Genomic DNA, 21,835 nt, shown 5'->3' on the forward strand with positions numbered 1-21,835 from the left:
TGATCCGTGGGACGAACTTCGCGGCGACGCGAAGCATTCCAAGCCGGATTTCATAACATGATCCAACTGAAATGATACACTCTTCTGCAATCTCTGGGACAGTCAGTCTTCGATTGGCAGGCACAATTTCGTTGACATTCCTAACATGAGCTCCGTCGGTAGACGTCGAAGGGCACCCTGAACGAGGGTCATCTTTAACTTCTGTTCGGCAATTTTTAAACCGTGTGAACCATTCGCAACACCGAGTACGGCTTTAGCACTCATCACCATAGGCCTTCTGCATCATTCGATTTGTCTCTGAAAAGGTTTTCTTGAATTTCACGCAAAATTTAATGCGAACGTGTTGCTCCCCTAACTGTGCCATCTCGAAATTCGCGAACTTTGCGACACAGCGTTCTAATCGGTACAATGCTGAACAATAACTAGCAGACGTAGAACAATGAAACTTCCGGCAGTTACACATTAGACACAGGCGTGTGCAGGGATCCAAACCGCATTTCCTTCCAACACACCTTGGCACGATATTACCAATGTTCCTGAATTTTTTGAACAGACCTCCAATGGCATCCTACACTCCTGGAAATTGAAATAAGAACAGCGCGAATTCATTGTCCCAGGAAGGGGAAACTTTATTGACACATTCCTGGGGTCAGATACATCACATGATCACACTGACAGAACCACAGGCACATAGACACAGGCAATAGAGCATGCACAATGTCGGCACTAGTACAGTGTATATCCACCTTTCGCAGCAATGCAGGCTGCTATTCTCCCATGGAGACGATCGTAGAGATGCTGGATGTAGTCCTGTGGAACGGCTTGCCATGCTATTTCGACCTGGCGCCTCAGTTGGACCAGCGTTCGTGCTGGACGTGCAGACCGCGTGAGACGACGCTTCATCCAGTCCCAAACATGCTCAATGGGGGACAGATCCGGAGATCTTGCTGGCCAGGGTAGTTGACTTACACCTTCTAGAGCACGTTGGGTGGCACGGGATACATGCGTTGGAACAGCAACTTCCCTTGTCGGTCTAGGAATGGTAGAACGATGGGTTCGATGACGGTTTTGATGTACCGTGCACTATTCAGTGTCCCCTCGACGATCACCAGAGGTGTACGGCCAGTGTAGGAGATCGCTCCCCACACCATGATGCCGGGTGTTGGCCCTGTGTGCCTCGGTCGTATGCAGTACTGATTGTGGCGCTCACCTGCACGGCGCCAAACATGCATACGACCATCATTGGCACCAAGGCAGAAGCGACTCTCATCGCTGAAGACGACACGTCTCCATTCGTCCCTCCATTCACGCCTGTCGCGACACCACTGGAGGCGGGCTGCACGATGTTGGGGCGTGAGCGGAAGACGGCCTAACGGTGTGCGGGACCGTAGCCCAGCTTCATGGAGACGGTTGCGAATGGTCCTCGCCGATACCCCAGGAGCAACAGTGTCCCTAATTTGCTGGGAAGTGGCGGTGCGTTCCCCTACGGCACTGCGTAGGATCCTACGGTCTTGGCGTGCATCTGTGCGTCGCTGCGGTCCGGTCCCAGGTCGACGGGCACGTGCACCTTCCGTCGACCACTGGCGACAACATCGATGTACTGTGGAGACCTCACGCCCCACGTGTTGAGCAATTCGGCGGTACGTCCACCCGGCCTCCCGCATGCCCACTATACGCCCTCGCTCAAAGTCCGTCAACGGCACATACGGTTCACGTCCACGCTGTCGCGGCATGCTACCAGTGTTAGAGACTGCGATGGAGCTCCGTATGCCACGGCAAACTAGCTGACACTGACGGCGGCGGTGCACAAATGCTGCGCAGGTAGCGCCATTCGACGGCCAACACCGCGGTTCCTGGTGTGTCCGCTGTGCCGTGCGTGTGATCATTTCTTGTACAGCCCTCTCGCAGTGTCCGGAGCAAGTATGGTGGGTCTGACACACCGGTGTCAATGTGTTCTTTTTTCCATTTCCAGGAGTGTATTCTACTGCGCCAGTTGGTTGGCCTACATGAGAATGCAATTTAACAGCGTTAGTTTTCCTCAGCATCTCCACATATGTTTACGTCCATCATGATGCTGTGCTGAGAACTGCGACTTGTCTGAAAAGACGAGGTGGTGCCACTCCTGTGTCGACACGTCACTCCCTGCCGCTCTGTAAAGGCAAGCGGCAACAATGTCCGCCGTGCTGACAGACGTTGTTGTTCCGGAATATGTCTCCACAATATCATTTCTTACAGGACTGCTAGTTCTGTAAGGTTCGCAGGTGAGCTTCTCTGAAGTTTGGAAGGTAGGAGGCGAGGTACTGGTAGAACTAAAGCTGTGAGGACGGGGTGTGAGTCGTGCGTGCTTAGCTCAGTTGGAGCGGGCATGGTAGCTCAGCGTGTTCGGTCAGAGAGCTGGTTGCTGCCTGTAATAAAAAAAACTGAGTGAAAGGATCATCAGCGAATTCCAACGGATGTCATGTGATGTCCGCCACGACCAAATACAACGAACAATAACGACAAAAAAAATTTGATGTAGTACTTGCCCGCGAAAGGCAAAGGTCCCAAATTCGAGTCTCCGTCCGGCACACAGATTTAATCTGCCAGGTAGTTTCACGTGACATTGTGCTTCGAGTTATATATATTAAGTACAACTGGAAATTTCCAGTATATGTTACATTTTAGAGTTGAAACTAGGGATAAAGTTTTAAGAAACTACTTGGAAATGAGCGGAAAAAATCTAAACTATTTCTCTGTATGAATCCAGAATGAAATTATTTATATGTGTGGAAATGACGAGGAAGAATGTGTGCGAGGGTCTCATGAAGACCTTTACTGAAGAGTGAAAACAGTGTTATGACGGCGTCATTACCCAGGATGAAACACGATTGTTTTTGTCCGAACCTGAGGGCAAAACCCAATCCATGGAGTAGCGTCGTCCGGTTTCCACTTGGAAGAAGAAACCAAGACTTTCACGAACAGCAGGCCGAAAGGTGATGTTCTCCTTCTTCTGGGATCAGTGTGGTGTCATTTTGATTGACTTTTTGGAATCTGGCTCCACAATTAACAGGGACCGTTACTGCTTGCCATTGGACAAGCTGCGAAGTGCCATCAAGACCCACCGACCCCAGCTTCAGGGTTAGCTCATCAGACTACACCATGACTATGCCAAACCCCATACACCCCTTATGACGCAGGAGAAAATCAGGAAAATGGGTTGGAAAATTGTTCCTCATCCTCCCTACAGTCCGGGCTTGCCTCCGTCTGATTTTTACGTCTTTTGTCGTCTGAAGGCTCGCCTGCGCGGTATATAGTGAGAAAGACCTTATTTCCTGTGTCAAGCGACAGTGTAAAAACCAATCCCCAGAATTTTACCAAAGTGCATTTACATCACGGAAAGAACGTTGGGCCAGATGCGTCGCAGCTGATGGAGGCGACATTGAGTAGGCTCAATGTATAGCTAAATGTTCTAAGGATGTCGCAAAAAATTTCATTCTCCTCCTGCAAAATATAAAAAAAGTTAGAGACGACTGTGCAAAACATTTTGAACGTCCTTTGTACAGGAAACAGGTATGCGTCAACCAGAGGTTATTCTACCAGTAAAGTCTCTGTATTTTTAAAATGTTTTAATCATATGTAACCATACGCAAGCGATCACAAATCTAGCTGTTCGAGTATGTTTTTTTAATATATATTCCAAAGGTTATATTACTGCAGCAGTATAACGTTGTGTCATTATACAGGGTGTTACAAAAAGGTACGGCGAAACTTTCAGGAAACATTCCTCACACACAAAGAAAGAAAATATGTTATGTTGACATGTGTCCGGAAACTCTTACTTTCCATGTTAGAGCTCATTTTATTACTTCTCTTCAAATCACATTAATCATGGAATCGAAACACACAGCCACAGAACGTACCAGCGTGACTTCAAACACTTTGTTACAGGAAATGTTCAAAATGTCCTCCGTTAGCGAGGATACATGCATCCACCCTCCGTCGCATGGAATCCCTGATGCGCTGATGCAGCCCTGGAGAATGGCGTATGGTATCACAGCCGTCCACAATACGGGCGCGAAGAGTGTCTACATTTGGTACCGGGGCCGCGTAGACAAGAGCTTTCAAATGCCCCCATAAATGAAAGTCAAGAGGGTGGAGGTCAGGAGACCGTGGAGGCCATGGAATTGGTCCGCCTCTACCAATCCATCGGTCACCGAATCTGTTGTTGAGAAGCCTACGAACACTTCGACTGAAATGTGCAGGAGCTCCATCGTGCGTGAACCACATGTTGTATCGTACTTGTAAAGGCAAATGTTCTAGCAGCACAGGTAGAGTATCCCGTATGACATCATGATAACGTGCTCCATTGAGCGTAGGTGGAAGAACATTGGGCCCAATCAAGACATCACCAACAATGCCTGCCCAAACGTTCACAGAAAATCTGTGTTGATGACGTGACTGCACAATTGCATGCGGATTCTCGTCAGCCCACACATGTTGATTGTGAAAATTTACAATTTGATCACGTTTGAATGAAGCCTCATCCGTAAAGAGAACATTTGCACACGCTGTACATGGTACGGAAACAACTGGTTCTTCCGTAGCACTGTCCATACAGTGACGTGGTCAACGTTACCTTGTACAGCAGAACTTCGCTGACGCTGACATTTGGGTTATCGTCAACTGCACGAAGAATTGCCTCGTCCATTGCAGGTGTCCTCGTCGTTCTGGGTCTTCCCCAGTCGCGAGTCAAAAGCTGGAATGTTCCGTGCTCCCTAAGACGCCGATCAATTGCTTCGAACGTTTTCCTGTCTGGAAATCTGTCTAGATACAAACGTTCCGCGCCTCGGCTATTGCCCCGTGCTAATCCATACATCAAATGGGCATCTGCCAACTCTGCATTTGTAAACATTGCACTGACTGCAAAACCACGTTCGAGATTAACACTAACCTGTTGATGCTACCTATTGATGTGCTTGATGCTAGTACTGTAGAGCAATGAGTCGCATGTCAACACAAGCACCGAAGTCAACATTACGTTCCTTCAATTGGACCAACTGGCGGTGAATCGAGGAAGTACAGTACATACTGACGAAACTAAAACTAGCTCTAACATGGAAATTTAGCGTTTCCGGACACATGTCCCCATAACGTCTTATCTTTACTTATGTGTGAGGAATGTTTCCTGGTAGTTTGGCCTTACCTTTTTTAACACCCTGTATAATGAATCTTTAGACTGGCTGATATAACGCCTTGAAAATCAAGCAAACCTTTTCAGATTAATTGTATATGTCAGCTTATCTCACAGAAAGACATACAGGGTGTTTCAAAAATGACCGGTATATTTGAAACGGCAATACAAACTAAACGAGCAGCGATAGAAATACACCGTTTGTTGCAATATGCTTGGGACAACAGTACATTTTCAGGCAGACAAACTTTCGAAATTACAATAGTTACAATTGTCAACAACAGATGGTGCTGCGGTCTGGGAAACTCTATAGTACGATATTTTCCACATATACACCATGCGTAGCAACAATATGGCGTAGTCTCTGAATGAAATTACCCGAAACCTTTGACAACGCGTCTGGCGGAATGGCTTCACATGCAGATGAGATGTACTGCTTCAGCTGTTCAATTGTTTCTGGATTCTGGCGGTACACCTGGTCTTTCAAGTGTCCCCACAGAAAGAAGTCACAGGGGTTCATGTCTGGCGAATAGGGAGACCAATCCACGCCGCCTCCTGTATGTTTCGGATAGCCCAAAGCAATCACACGATCATCGAAATATTCATTCAGGAAATTAAAGACGTCGGCCGTGCGATGTGGCCGGGCACCATCTTGCATAAACCACGAGGTGTTCGCAGTGTCGTCTAAGGCAGTTTGTACCGCCACAAATTCACGAAGAATGTCCAGATAGCGTGATGCAGTAATCGTTTCGGATCTGAAAAATGGGCCAATGATTCCTTTGGAAGAAATGGCGGCCAGACCAGTACTTTTTGAGGATGCAGGGACGATGGGACTGCAACATGGGCCTTCTCGGTTCCCCATATGCACCAGTTCTGTTTATTGACGAAGCCGTCCAGGTAAAAATAAGCTTCGTCAGTAAACCAAATGCTTCCCCCATGCATATCGCCGTCATCAATCCTGTGCACTATATCGTTAGCGAATGTCTCTCGTGCAGCAATGGTAGCGGCGCTGAGGGGTTGCCGCGTTTCAATTTTGTATGGATAGAGGTGTAAACTCTGGCGCATGAGACGATACGTGGACGTTGGCGTCATTTGGACTGCAGCTGCAACACGGCGAACGGAAACCTGAGGCCGCTGTTGGATCACCTGCTGCACTAGCTGCGCGTTGCCCTCTGTGGTTGCCGTACGCGGTCGCCCTACCTTTCCAGCACGTTCATCCCTCACGTTCCCAGTCCGTTGAAATTTTTCAAACAGATCCTTTATTGTATCGCTTTTCGGTCCTTTGGTTACATTAAACCTCCGTTGAAAACTTCGTCTTGTTGCAACAACACTGTGTTCTAGGCGGTGGAATTCCAACACCAGAAAAATCCTCTGTTCTAAGGAATAAACCATGTTGTCCACAGCACACTTGCACGTTGTGAACAGCACACGCTTACAGCAGAAAGACGACGTACAGAATGGCGCACCCACAGACTGCGTTGTCTTCTATATCTTTCACATCACTTGCAGCGCCATCTGTTGTTGAAAATTGTAACTACTGTAATTTCGAAAGTTTGTCCGCCTGAAAATGTACTGTTGTCCCAAGCATATTGCAACAAACGGTGTATTTCTATCGTTGCTCGTTTAGTTTTTATTGCCGTTTCAAATATAGCGGTCATTTTTTAAACACCCTGTATAATCTACTGAATGCGTGTATGTATGTTTACTCTAAACAACGGAAATTATACCTAATAGGATACGTCTCAGTTCAGAGTCTCACTAATGTGACTGGACGTGTCACACGTAAGGAAGAGTTTGTGTGTGTTGTAAAGTCACAATGAGCAGTATAGCCATCAATCACTACCACAATCAGTCTCAGATTTAATTCGGTCTTTTTATTTTTTATTTTGCAAAATAATGTATTGTATATATTTAATATGCCACTTACCGACAATTTCACCATTGTATTTCTCATATTATTTCTAGCATCTAAACCGATATTTTCTACAAAACAATCGTTGACGACTTAATTCAATTCATAGCTCTTTATTTTCCCACAATGTGATTGATTTTTGGTTAATACTTTTCGTAAACTGTCATATCGCTCTTGATGTTATATAGCAGCGAATGAGGATGTTACTGTAAAGGCTTTGACAGTGTTGAGTATGAAAAACAGAAACTTCATAACGTGACGAAGAGACGCCGTATACTAGAGTTTCTATAAAGGACAGTAACGGTGTCGGTTCGGATCGCCGTTCTGTGGACGAAAAAAGATAATTAGCCTGAAGACGCTGAAGTCATCCCCAGACGCGATATGAACGGGAACGAGAAATTATATATACACTATTCTTATTGGTACAATACCTACAAGGCTAGAAAAGCAATTCGCTGATCATATAGGGGAATTCCAAGGAGGTTTCACCCAAGGAAGATAGTATATGGAACTAACCTTCAACATCAATTCTATAATAAGTCACTGACAAAGCTCCACAGGAAAATACCAGAGAAAGCAGGCCAATAAATCTCGCTATCCGCAACAGAATACGTGACAAATATCGTAGCTGCAGCCGAAACTTCCAAAACAGACTCTGGAAAATTCTGGAAAGATTAAAAACGTTAGAAATTTAAATAACTCCGAGAAATAATTCGAACCACTGGACTGCTCAAAGACACTTGTACCGTCGGGTTCCAGAAGACGGAGATTTCACGTCAACTCACCAAGGCACCCAACAGAAAAAATCAGAATCCATGAATGCGAAAATCAGACATTATACAACGATCGTAAAATTGCAAGTGCTCTATGAAGAACAATGTATGTAGGAAAAATAGAAGTGTGGAGAAACAGGAGAGGAGAATCCTTCGAAAAATTCTGGTACCCCTCACAGACGCAAAAGACGACTACTAATTAACAAGCAGCAAAAACCTCTACAAATACATTCCCAAACTCCTAGACATAGGCCACAGATGGCGAGACAGTTTCTTCAGTAGAATAATTGAAAGATTATTCCTATATTACAGTATCAAACAGAACAAAAATCAGTGGATGTATTATAGGCTATTGAACTAGGGACCTAGAAACGACGGAGATGCTTCGTCCCCGCCGTAGCCCTCAGTGGTTCACAACCCCACAACAGGCTACAGTAGTCCACTCACCCCACCACCACCCCACACCGAACCCAAATCGACCACCCCCCTTCTCCCCCCTCCCGGTAACATCTCACACCAGACGAGTGTAACCCCAGATGTTTCGGTGGTAGAGTAATTACGGTGTTCGCGTACGTGCAGACAGTGTTTGCGCAGCAATCGCCGACATAGTGTAACTGAGGCAGAATAAGGGAAACCAGCCCGCATTCGCCGAGGCAGGTGAAAAACCGCCTTAATAACCATCCACAGACTGGCCGGCACACCGAACCTCGACACTAATCCGCTGGGCGGATTCGTGCCGGGGACAGACACGCCTTCCTGCCCGGAAGGCAGTGCGTTAGACCGCACGGGTAACCGGGAGGGCCTGAATGAAAGATATTCAGATAGACTTGAAGGAGATCAACCTAAAAGATGAAAACATTCAAAACAGAAACGAAAAAGAGGCAAAATAAAAATAAAAACTTCAAGGCTTTTCGAGAAAACAGGAAACATGGAAAAATCTTCTCCCTGGAACAAAAGCAACAGTAAAGTTAGAAAATGAATAAGTATTGAGAAGACAAGGAGAAGAACCTTGTTCGAAATAACATCTCCTCTCAGTAATTTGCATGGTCCACATTTGGCCAGTTTCGACGCAGCAACAAGTGTAAATAAATATCGTCTCTGACTGTGTAATGATTTTCTGTACGCTGAAAAAGAACTAATACCTGTCTAAGGTAGCGATCTAACTGCCGCATGTCGTCAACATAGAACATTAATTATTACTTTTAACCGAACGGAGTGGCCGTTCGGTTCTAGGCGCTACAGTCTGGAACCGAGCAACCGCTACGGTCGCAGGTTCGAATCCTGCCTCGGGTATGGATGTGTGTGATGTCCTTAGGTTAGTTAGGTTTAATTAGTTCTAAGTTGTAGGCGACTGATGACCTCAGAAGTTAAGTCGCATAGTGCTCAGAGCCATTTGAACCATTGCTTTTACGTAAAACACTCTACTGTATTGAAACTCTTACAGAATTTCTCCTCTCCCGCTCCTTTCCCCAATATTTATCAAAATCTAGAACAATGTAGCATGTGAAATGATATGCCAGTTTTCGATAATTCCATCCCAAGAAAATGACTATCGCAACATCGAAAGACAAAATAGGGCTTTTGTAGGTAAGATGCTCTACAAATGAAACCACCGTAACTTTTATTGCCTACTGGCAGTTGAAATGTTTGATTGTAGATTGGAAGTGAGACGGTACTGCCAAGCTAAATACGCACTTGTCGGCGACGGGTGAATAGCTTCTTGTTTCGGAGAAACTGTTGGTAGCTTAGCACGTTATCGCTGGTACTACAGAAGAAATTTTTGTAACGAAACATAACCAGTGACTGCTTTCATTTGCTAGTCTCTTTCACTGCTGAGTCTTAAAACCAATGACCAGAACAGTATATTCTCTCTATGGTGATACCAATCATCAGTGCTGACAATGACTCAAGCTCATATGTAAAACAGTACTGTCTATGTTGATATAACAGTGTAAACAACATGTACTAGATACTTCATTGTGATGGCTTACGCAAAAGTAATCAGCAGAAACGAAGATATCCGTTTTTGGTTTGCTGAAAACACAGAGAAGGTACTTTCATAACAACTGAAGCCGTGATGATGTGGTTGTAACTTCGAAATGTATATTGGCAAATTAAGAACGCTCTGGAAAGTATAGCACACAGATTTTTATAAGGTTTTCTGTAACACATATATTTAACGACAGAGTACGTGTATAGCATTTGAAGGATGTGATTCACCTACTTGTTTTCATTTGTTTCTGTAACGTTGTGTGTAAACTGTAATAACCTCTTGAAACTTCAGTCAAGGTACAAGGACTGACAGTTTATCTGGAACGTAAGCAAATACTTCGAACTGCGTAGATCCACATACTGTTGTAGTGTCTTCTTGGTGCCGATTCACTGGAAACTAACGTAAAATCTATAGGAGTAACCATCGGGAGCGACGTAATGTGGAATGACCACATCAAACAAATTGTAGGAAAAGCAGATGCCAGACTGAGATTCACTGGGAGAATCTTTAGAAAATGTAAATTAATCCGTGAAAGAAATGGCTTACCAGCCTCTGTTCGACGGATTCTTGGGCAGGCTACTGTCGATGGTTCAAATGGCTCTGAGCACTAAGGGACTTAACTTCTGAGGTCATCAGTCCCCTAAAACTTAGACCACTTAAACCTAACTAACCTAAGGACATCACACACATCCATGCCCCAGGCAGGATTCGAACCTGCGACCGTAGCGGTTGCGCGGTTCCAGACTGTAGCGCTTAGAACCGCTCGGCCACTCCGGCCGTCGCTCCTGTCCATCAGTGTAGATGTACGACTATGTGGTAAAAGTACTGGACCTTCATACATTTGCAACATACAGTAAAGCATACGCGAAATAGTGGATCCGTATCCTCATACGATATGTAAGCATATTTTCTAACAGCTAACCTAATTCCTTGGGTACTAATATCGATTACTTACAAATCAAATGACATTTTAGCCTTTAGTACTTTCCATAAACGTTGCACGACCGCTTTCAGCACTGATATAAATACAGGGCGATGTTGCTGCTCTTCTTTCTCTTCCTAATTGGCATTCGAATAATTGCACTGTTACAGTATATCGTGTGTTGTTCGCCAAAACTAACTTGTTGCATCTTCTCTGTTATCCACGAAGCAACGCCGGACGGTTGACGGAAACTTGCCAGTTGCTCGGCGGCTGTCGCTTGCTTCCGCTGCCGGCCACCGAAGCGCTGGACGCGCTGCAGTGCGCATGCGCACGGCCGGGTCGCAGGTTCATCGCGTCTGTGGCGCCAGACGCCGGCTGCAGTGTGCGTTTGGCAGGCAAACCGCGCGGAGGTGGGAAGGGGCAGTCATTGTCTGCGCTGCTGGCTGGCTACGGCGACGGACGCGCACGTGAGGGATCGGATGTGACGCTACGTGCCGCTCGATCTAGTGTTTTGACAGTCTCCTAAGTGCGATAACAGCGTTCTGAAGGTGTGTCAGGTGAGTGTCAACCAGTGCTCATTTCACTTTACAAAGAGTCACACATTTGGCGGAATGTTTATTTTTCCAGGACGTTACATACATCATTTGCCGTCGAGGGTAACGGAGACGAAACCATGTAACACGGTTTGAGAATGTCATCAAATGGCCTAAATATTTTTAAACCACGCGTCCTATTCAGTGATTACTACAATTATACCATCACTAACATCTGATAGTCGCTGGAACCTGTCTAACTAAACGTGAAATGTTTGTTAAGGAAAATGGATTCCACGCCGAATAACATCTACAACCAACGAAATAACTGTTGAAGCATTTGTGTCACAGTGTTGTTCTTTTTCTCTTTGAAATGAGCAACAAACTAGCATAGGGAAAGTGTAGATGGTTTTAAGCAGTAATCAATCCTGCAGTCGTCCTTAAGGTGCACAACAATTATATTCTGGGAACAGAGACAATATTATTATCGACACAAATTTTGTAAAGATATTCTTAGAGTGCTTCCTTGTTCTTTTCAACGAAACATGTTGCCAGTTCTTTATAACAAGAGACGATGTAATAATCAGCTTCCCAAGTATTTACCGAGAAAAATATCTACGCCTTACCTGATAAATGCCCGGAGTCAGCTGCCCAGTGGGAGTAATATTGCAAGGAAGAACGGACAGCGACAAGATGCCGTTTTGTACAGTACATTTTAGTGATCTTGGAGAGACGGTAAATTGTAGCCCTCTTCGCTTTAATAACCTAGAGACGCACAGTAACTCTGAATATCTATTTGCCATGGCATCTATTCTTATAGATTCAGCAGGAGACTGGTTCAAACACCATTCCGGTAATCCTCAATAAAATTCTGTTGTTTCCCTAAATCACCTCAAGCGAACACCGCGAAGATATATTCGACAAGGTCAAACCTTGGTGTCCTTCAGATGCATCTGCAACTAAGCTAATACAGCGTCTCTATGATCTCACTTGCGGCGTTACTCAGAGCCTAAACTTGTTTCTTAATGTTTCAGCCTTTCAGTGCGCCAGCAACCATATTAGTTGTCGTTTGGACAAAATATTATACAGTGTTAATGCAAAATCACCGATTCTGTACTGTAGCCAATACTGAAGCGTTTGCTCCGGAATCGCCAACAAAGTCTGCAACGCGCAGGTACTAGTAAAAGACGTGAAAGGAATGGTGGGCGTTAGAGGCGTCTTTGTTCGTCCAGTGATGTAAACGATGAAGATAACGGCGGCGAAGTGTGTCCGCGTGTTTGCGCCTTTGTACTTGTGATCCCAGATCGCTAGATGAAACAGTCGCTCGGAATGTTGTACAGGCGAGGCGGCAGAGATGCTTCTTGCCAAGGGCGCTTCCCTGGTGGGGCGGCGCGGTCGACAGACGCCAGCGGTCGGCCTATCTGGCCGTGGCGTACCGTAGCGCCTGCGTAGGGACAATAATTTATGTCCGTACTTCTTCTTCCCTTTTGGCCGAAGATGGCCTTCGGCGGTGACCGGGACGCGTTGGGTCGGCCGGGGCCGAGCGGACAATGCAGGTAACAAAGGAAGAGTTATCCGCTTCGGAGAGGGCAAGGGGAGCGCGTTTATTTCTTGGCTCTCCCATGTGTGCGATGGGCAAAGCCGTTCGCACTCTCAACTCGTACACAAATTTCGCTACGGCCCTCGTTTTATTCACCTGGAATCTGTTTCACGACCGAAGGACTACATATCCATGTCCTGCTTTCCCATTTCCCGTACAAAACTGCAATATTTATGTAGGTATATTTTCCATGGATTCGCTACACATTCCAGAATATTTACATCGCACCATCAGGCACATCCCCCTAACATTAATGAATTGTAGAAATTTTTTGTCATATCACAGGCTCTAAAACGTGCAGAGAAAACATATGACAGTGAAAGGAACGCTGTCACTAAATTCATTACAAAATCACATACGAAACACCGTGTAGTATTTGCTATCGTAATGAAATCAACCTGCTAGTGTAAGACCAACTACTTCGCAACACATTGTGAAACCAATAGTAAAAACTACTGCACACTGCCTTTCTTCTTTGTTCTTAACGATTTTCAAAATAGTCACTGTTAGGATGTGGCTCAAATCGCTATCTGACCATCCCGTGATTCCCTCAGAAAGCACGAAAACGCTGGGTTAGTTCGTTCAACAAGGACAGCTGCCGTCTGATCCTTATCCTTTGGCAATTGATCTACTTCCCTGAAATGGTGTACGCAAGATGTTTAACTGCAAACTCGCTTACACACTTCGCAGCATCCTCACACAACTGTCAGCAGAACTGATCATAAAGTGGTTGCCTTTCTTTCAGGTCTGACCTAGAGTGATTCAGACATACAACAAAAAAACTTTAATCAGGGTTTTCGATTTGAGATACAATCCGGATTTATATAGAAGATACAGTGGCTCTTGAAAGTTATGAAAATTACGAGTCGTGCTGAAAGACATGGGTATTTGTAAGGATATCAGCGCTTGTTCGGAACAGATCTCTTTGTTCTGGCGAACTGTGTAATAGTGTTCAGTGTACGTGTAGTCATACTGAGATAATTCAGTTTGGTGGCGATATGTGTCCAGAGGTACGAGGCTGACGTAGTTATCAACGGCTGTGCAGCAGTATCACATGCACATTAGCACAGTTTACATAATTGCTGATCTTACGCTACCACTGACATTTTCATTTTTTACAAATTATATTGTCGACGTTAAGGTCTTTAAGAGGTGTCACAAGTAGCCCTTACTAAGTCGCGGAGTGCATCACACAGCAGTTACATTGCAGTGACTCAGAAAACAAGTGCAAAACAAAACAAAAAATTATCTCTAACAGAACCTAAATTCGAATTTCAGATTTCTGAGTCACTCATCAAAAATTTGACATCGCCTTACCATCAGTATAACCTCAAGTAGTTTGCAGTTCTGTAGTTGACTATTTCACATTTTCGATGCTGTAAACAGGCGCATGAAGTACAAGTGTAGTCTAGCTCTACAATGTTTCTGGTCATTACTGTTTTGAAAGGAAGTCGGCCTGAGTTGGTGTACGGATCCTTTAGTTAAATCGAGGAAAATGTTTCAATTTTCAGGGCTTTCGTGCAGCTTCACATGACGTTCATTTATAGCGACGCTCGCATTTTGGAACAGAATTGCAAGTTGCGCCATGACATTGTCTCCGTGCAAGACTAGGATTTTGATGCACAGAGAGGAGCTGATTAACAACTGCCACACGGGACTCGTATTCGGAAGGAATACGGTTCATATCGCACACCGCCCAGCACAGGTTTCCAGTGGTGTTAACTGAATGTACGTGTGATTTCATCGAGAAGGTACGGCCGTCTTTGTCACTTCCGTACCAACAACCTTGAACGGCAATGATCCCGACGTCGGCGGAACGTTGAACTCAGTGTGGCGACGATTGGCACATTTCTCATGCGTTCAAAGTATACTTCGGTAACCGTCGTCTTCCGAGTCTTCAACAGCCTCCGTCAAAGAAAGGAACATTTTCTGTATCTGTGCAATTATTAAAATGATCCGAAATTGTGAATCACTTCTCCATCTCCGCTTTGTCATATGCTTCAGTTCGCACGCTAGGCAGAACCTGTGTGCTATCTTCTACAGTTGGTGCAGCTTCACCATGCCTTGTACAGCGATTTTATGCAGCCAAACCAGTGGCCTTCACTGGACAACGCCGGACACTCACGATAAAAAGAAAGATTCCAGCCGCGTCATGCGAGTGCTAAATCCGTCGGCGCCGGACGTTCCGATCAAAGCAGCGGACAGTCTCGAGGCGAGAAGTAACGGAGACTCCAACGGTGATAAAATCCCGCGCACAAATCTCCGCGGGGCCTAGGCGACAGATACATTGCTTTAATATGCGCCGCGGGAGACAAGCCGGTCGTATTTACGCTTGCTTTCACAAAGCCACCTTTGTGTTTTTATTTTGGCGTCTTGTCACAGCCGTGTAAGCTGAATTCGTTATTCTTTATCTCCCCTCATGCGATCATTACGTTTGGTGCGTGACTTCTAAACACTCCATGAATTAAGAAAGAGCGTGCACACCACCACAGGACCACTGTGACTGCGTCAAAATATTTTTTCAGTAATATATGTCTCGGCAGGTCGCTTTCGCCTGTCAACTGCATTCCATTGCATTCAAACATGCATATACGTGTGCAGCTGGCGTCTCTCTTTTTCTCTCTCTCTCTCTCTCTCTCTCTCTGTCTCTCTGCTACCCCTTCTTAACATCCTTCTTCCCACCCATCCCCTTCAAAAAAATGGCTCTGAGCACTATGGGACTTAACATCTTAGGTCATCAGTCCCCTAGAACTTAGAACTACTTAAACCTAACTAACCTAAGGACATCACACACATCCATGCCCCAGGCAGGATTGGAACCTGCGACCGTAGCAGCCGCGTGGTTCCAGACTGCAGTGTCTAGAACCGCACGACCACCGCGGCCGGACACCTCCCTCCTTCCCTCTCCTTTCTCAGTAACTTCTTCTAGTAACTGATGTACGACAATCGCCTACCATCGTTCCTCTTTTGACCAGGTTAGACCAAGTAGCAGTCACCTGTTCACCTCTAGGTAAATAGTTAAGACATTATGTCCAATCAGGCCTCGAATGTTTTCCAACGAAGCAAAGGGGCACACAAGTCAACGCATTGGACTAAAATCCGCGAAGACCTGTGTGAAATCCCCGTCCATCGTTCGAGATTTAGATTTCCCATACTTTCCATATATCCTTAAAGCCTGTCAGTACAGGGATGTTTCTTCTGGACGGGAGTTGTGTAAATTCCTCCCCCGAACTTTGTCCAAACCTAGTTTGAAGAATTTATCACTGAAGAACTTCCAATCTTAGTCCTTCTCCCCTACATATTAACTTACAGCGATTTTTAATGGATCTTCTGAACGGTTTGACGCGGACCCGTCATGAATTCCTCTCTTGTGCTAACCTCGTCATAAGAGAGTAACAAGTGCACCCTGCGTCCTCAATAATGTGTTGGATGTTTTCCATTCTTTATCTTCCCCTACAGTTTCTACCCCGCACACATGAAATTACGGTTTAACATAATTGCAACGAAATGTTGTATGTCGATATGGCGAAAGTGATCTTCGTAGCCGTTCAAACTGCCGACATATCTTTGTTTGATACTAGCAACAAAGAGGTGAAATTTCAACGAGACATAAATCTAAAATGGTGCTTCGACGGAAACAAGTCGGTTATGCCAGAGCTGTAGCCTTCATTTTCATTCTGACGTGAAATGTTAAGCAGCATTTCAAATACGTCACTGTTCAAGGGTACACGTTCTGCAAACGCCGAGAAATCATTCCCGACAGGTTCATTACCTGTTATACCTCCCTTAATCTGTTACTGAGAAGTTTAATTTTGAAATAAAGTCAGCGGTGGCATGTATAGCTGCCAGTATGTACATATATAGCTCTCTGTATGGTTTTCATAACATACCTTTTTGCCTGAGTGCACAAACCTACCTAATAACTGAAAACCAATCTTATGCGAACATCTATAGCCTACATTTTATTTTTCAATAAGGATCACACTCCTTTCCGAAAAACTGTGCCTTTATCTCATACAACTTATGTGTATTTTAACACGCTTAGGTGAAAACGTGGTTTTGGTAGGATGAGATAACAGTCACAATCGGCTAAGCATTAATCTAATAAGCACAGGGTAGGAAGTCTGTTGCGGCTTTGTAGACAAACCCCACGGAAAACTCGAATCTCGATTTTATCCTAGTTCCTCCCGAGTGTGAGCTGTGTATCATGTCTCCTTCCACTTCCTCTGCGTCCAGTGCGTTGCCTTGACCGTTCATAAGCAGCTAACGATCTCGTTATTTGCCGGAAATGATTTCTTTCTATAACTGTAATGATTTATAAGTTTTTATTTAAGTAACCACTACAAAGGTCGCTCAAGCTGTACAGCTTTGTGAATCTTGCATCGTAATGAAAAATTGATACCGGAGCCAACTTTAAGTTACGGAATGACGTATACATCGTTCCTCTTGTCTCCCTCAGTATCTCCTCTGTAGACTCGACAGGCCGTCCGCGAGTTTTGCCAGTCCTTGAGGAAGTAGTTCGCGCTTTCATTCTCATTTCCCGACTGATCCAAGTTTCAACAGCAGTAGGAAAATTTCTCCCTTGCTGCCCATCTTTAAACCTGCACCTGACAACTAAAAAATTTGATTTCACCGTACAGCGCTATTTCATTTGAAAGGTTTTATTTAATAGGGTACAATCAGCGCATTTCGCTTTACACAGTAGTATTTCTGAAATTACTTGGTAGAGTTGCCGCTGACTTTGAGTTGGTCACTATACTGGACTTTTTGGTCATATGTTCAGCAGTTTGTCAGGCTCCAGAGTAGAATCGTCTCACATATGTATCCTTTACATAAAATTTGGAAAAGGTCTACATCAGATACAGTTATTGAACTTCATATTGTAACGATATGACACAGCAGCACCTCTTCTTCATCTCTCTCAGATCTGGCAGGAAAGCATTAAAACGTCAGTCCAATTTCAATTGTCCTATATTTTCTTCGCTTGTGTCAAAGTCCAGTTAGTAATTTTCTCAATCGATGCTTGTCATTTTTCCACTAATTTCCAGGAAACAGTGCGACAGTTTGAGGTTTCATTGTCAGTCCGAAAAGAGTTGCATAATTTTTTGTTTGTTTACATATATTTGCCTGCCGTCCTGGTACACATTTCAACGTAAAATTTGGAAGTAAATAAATGCAATAAATTGTGCATGCATAGGAAAAGAAATCCACTACTGTACGGCTATTCTATTGATGACAAACCGTTGGAAACAGTATCTACCGTAAAATATCTAGGAGTAACTATCCAGAGCGACCTTGTGGAATGACCTTAATTAACAAATAGTGGGAGAAGCAGATCCAGACACAGATTCATAGGAAGAGTCTTAACGACACGTAACTCATCCACGAAGGAAGTGGCTTATAAGGCGCTTGTTCGACCGATTCTTGAGTATTGTTCATCCATCTGGGATCCCTACCGAGTAGGACTGATAGAAGAGATGGAGAAGATTCAACGAAGAGCAGCCCTTTTCGTCACGGGATCGTTAGTCGGCGCCAGAGCGTTACGGAGATGCCCGACAAACTCCATTAGCAGACGTTACAAGAGAGGCGTTGTGCATCTTAGAGATATTTACTACTGAATTTTCGAGATAGCTTTTTCCTGGAAAAGTCGGACCACATATTACTTCCGCCCACATACGTCTCGCGTAATGACCACGAGGAGAAAATTCGAGAAAGTAGAGCTAATACACTTACCAGCAACTATTCATCTCACGCGCTATTCTGGAGTGGAACGGGTTTGGAGAGCTCAATCAGTGCTTAAAAAGTACCCTCTACCCTTTCGGAGTATGATGTAGATGTAGAAAGCCCCCCCCCCCCCCCCCCCCCCCCTGTGCTGCAGTACCGTAGCATATCGCTAGACGAAGGAAGACACCATGGCGCAGCATATCTCTACCTTATCATTGGACTGTGCTTTTTTATTTCCCTCTAGCGGCATGCTACAGTAGTGTAACGCTGAAGTGTCAGTATGATTCAGAACGGCAGGTATGGACCTGCGAACAAACAGAAAACTTTTTGTGTAACTTAAATTGTTTGAACTTCTAAAATTTTGTACAAGACTGGGGCAGCAACCGTAATAAATAATAAGCAGCCAATCACTCGCAGAATGGAAAGTTTATTTAAACTACCTTGACCATGGTTTCAACATTAGTAAAAACGTCGTCTTCGGAAGAAAATTAGTGACAATTTCAACAAGTTAATAATGAGTAAATGTTAAAAACAATAACTCGTTACGAATACAAAAATTATTGAGATAATCTGAGTTGCATGTAGTGGCGGCGGTACGTTAAAAAAAGTTGACCATGATATTAACATTGCAGAGGTGAAATTTTGTATTTTTCTGACGTCTTTCGGCTATTTTTAACGTACCTCCGCTGCAATATGTAATACAGTAAGCTTCAATTATTTTTGTATCCGTAACAAGTTACTGTTGTTCCTATGTATACATAGCTTAAGGAGTATCCACTATTAACCTGTTTAGGTTGTCACTAATATCCCTCAGAAGACTTTTTAGAGACGTTGAAACCATGGTCAAGGGGTTACAATAAACCTTTCATGTTGCCACGCTGGTGGATCTATGAAGGCACCATTAACAACAGAACGTGGCATTCACTTCACCGTTCAAGAGGACCTACCGTCTCCCCCTCCTTCCTTTCCACATACGCACTGCCACACTTGTTTTCACCCTGTCTTCGTTTTGCAGCCACATCTTCCCGAGCGCACATCCGGAGGAGCTGGACCATGCGTCAGCGCTGAGAATGACATCGACGCCCGGCGCCGACAGCAACTCGTCGCCGCCGACGCCGCCCCAGCCCGGTGAGAGCTTTGCCGTCGCGACGCCGACGCCTTGGAGGCGGCGCCACCTGGAGCTCGCCGCCCGCCGCCGCCTCTGGCCGCAGAGACGCCACCCCCAGCCGCCCCCGAACCGCCGCCGCCGGCGCAGACGCCGCCCCCGGAACCAAATGACTGCCTTGTGCTGCTAGACAACAGCCTGTGTGTGTATGTGTGTATTCTCTGCTTCGCCGAGCCGCTGACGACCTCTGCTGCTCTTACGGCATAAAGGGGAACTAGACGGTGCAGGAAGAGGCGACGTTATTCCTGGACCTCATTGTGATTGCAAGCGGCGCATATAAGGAGCAGGAGAAGCGAGTTTTGTGAGCGTGACGTCGAGACGAGGACTTCAAAAGCAGGCCGCCGTCACACAGTTCCCCCTTTTTCTCCCGTTAACGAAGTGTCGCGAAGCGCGAGCCGTGTGTTGTGAATCGTGTCGGTTATGCACGCACATACGTACGCCTGTGCATGCTCGTCGTGTTAACTTTTCTTTTTTTTTTCTTGCATTTCCGAGAGTTTTGTTTAACTCAACGACCCGTTTCGAAAATTGTCCATTTCTTCGTGGTGTGTGCGGGTGTCGTACTGGTGAACGAGTGGTGATTTTTTGACGCGCATCACGGCGCTACATTCCGGTGACAAATCACGAGTGCATCTTTTACGTAATTTCATTGTGGCATCGCTTCACCTGCGAAATGGATCCCCATCTATCAGCGGTGTTCCTGGTCGCTGCTTCGTTATTGGTTACATTCCCTCGAGCAGCTTTAGGTAAGTACGTTCTCATTCATTACACATGGCGACTGCTCAGTGCCCACAGTCTGTATACCATAATGTGTTCTGTAGCTCCATTACAAAGTCGCGGGTGTGAGTCGTACTCCTCGGTTATTATATGAACGCTAGTTCTAGTGATCGTGTGCCTTCGAAGAAAAGTAATATACGATACACCAGTGTCGTCACGTTATCTACTCGGTACTTACACATATGGAGGTCTCTATATTGTTGGAGGACTAGGGCCTAAATCACCGTTCTACCATAGATGGTTAGCATCGTTTCTCTAAATCAGGGGTGACCAACCCCTTAGTTTACCTGGATCACAATAGAAGAATACGAACATTTTTGGGCCTTCATAATATAGTTAACACTAACAGTTACCATTGAGGGCGGGGGGGGGGGGGGGTGTAAGGAGAACACGGTAGATCAACGACAGCACACCATCATGTGGCTGCCGTTTCAAATTGAAAATATTCAGTTCATAACTTTATGTAAAGTTTTTTACCTATCATGTGACATATGCTCACTTCTTGTGCTGCATGTGGCCAATGCGCCGCGGGTTTGGACACCATTGCACCAAAGACTACGATAGTTCCTTTAACAATCTCTCACCATACCTTCCAAATCTGGAATAGTGCCCCGTAATATATTTATTACACGGAAACGTAATTTTTTAAAAATTATTCCGTTTTCATGTGTGTTAGACTATACTGCATTTCACGAGGATTAGGGCAAGGGAAGCGGAGAGTAATTCACTGCCTGCCAATAAAATGTTAAGAGCTAAGATTTTGGTTATCTGCATAACTTAATCGTAACGAATTATAAACATCGCCGTAACAAAGCGGTAGCTTAGCAACGCTGTATCAGCAATCCACGCGGATCCGCGAACGAAAACAATGTAATACCGAGGCATATTAATTAAATGATGCAAACATGAACGTCACTACACTTGAAATTCGTTCTAGACCGTGGACTCAAAAAGTAAAAGCGCCACCTCCGTTTTCTCCAAATAATATTAATTACTAGAAAATGATTTTTATATGAACTAATGAGTTTCATGGAATAAATAACGCATTTAATTGAGACGCGTAATGTTCTCTGAAACCTGGCCAGTAACTTCACAGAAAGTATTTTAAGAGTTAGTGTTTCAAGTATTTCACACCGTCAGTAGGTTCTACAGTCAACCGGATGCGCCATTTCCTTGTGGACTTCCGTGCATCGTGTTATTCAAAGTTATGCAAATACAGAAGAAAAACGTTAACTCAACTGTGAATTACTACTCGGAATTCGGAGACAT

General features: G+C 44.9%; 1 protein-coding gene across 1 annotated transcript in view; it reads left to right on the top strand.

Moving 5' to 3' along the window:
- Window positions 1–11,146: 11,146 nt before the first annotated feature.
- Window positions 11,147–21,835, top strand: part of LOC126284281 (roundabout homolog 2-like) — a 1,294,877-nt gene continuing 1,284,188 nt past the window's right edge. The window contains exons 1-2 of the mRNA XM_049983105.1: window positions 11,147–11,327; window positions 19,643–20,535. Coding sequence (XP_049839062.1) covers window positions 20,463–20,535 — 73 coding nt within the window. The 5' untranslated portion in view covers window positions 11,147–11,327; window positions 19,643–20,462. The remainder of the gene's footprint in view (window positions 11,328–19,642; window positions 20,536–21,835) is intronic.

The sequence above is a fragment of the Schistocerca gregaria genome, chromosome 8 (assembly GCF_023897955.1).
Source record: "Schistocerca gregaria isolate iqSchGreg1 chromosome 8, iqSchGreg1.2, whole genome shotgun sequence".
NCBI classification, from domain to species: Eukaryota; Metazoa; Arthropoda; class Insecta; order Orthoptera; family Acrididae; genus Schistocerca; species Schistocerca gregaria.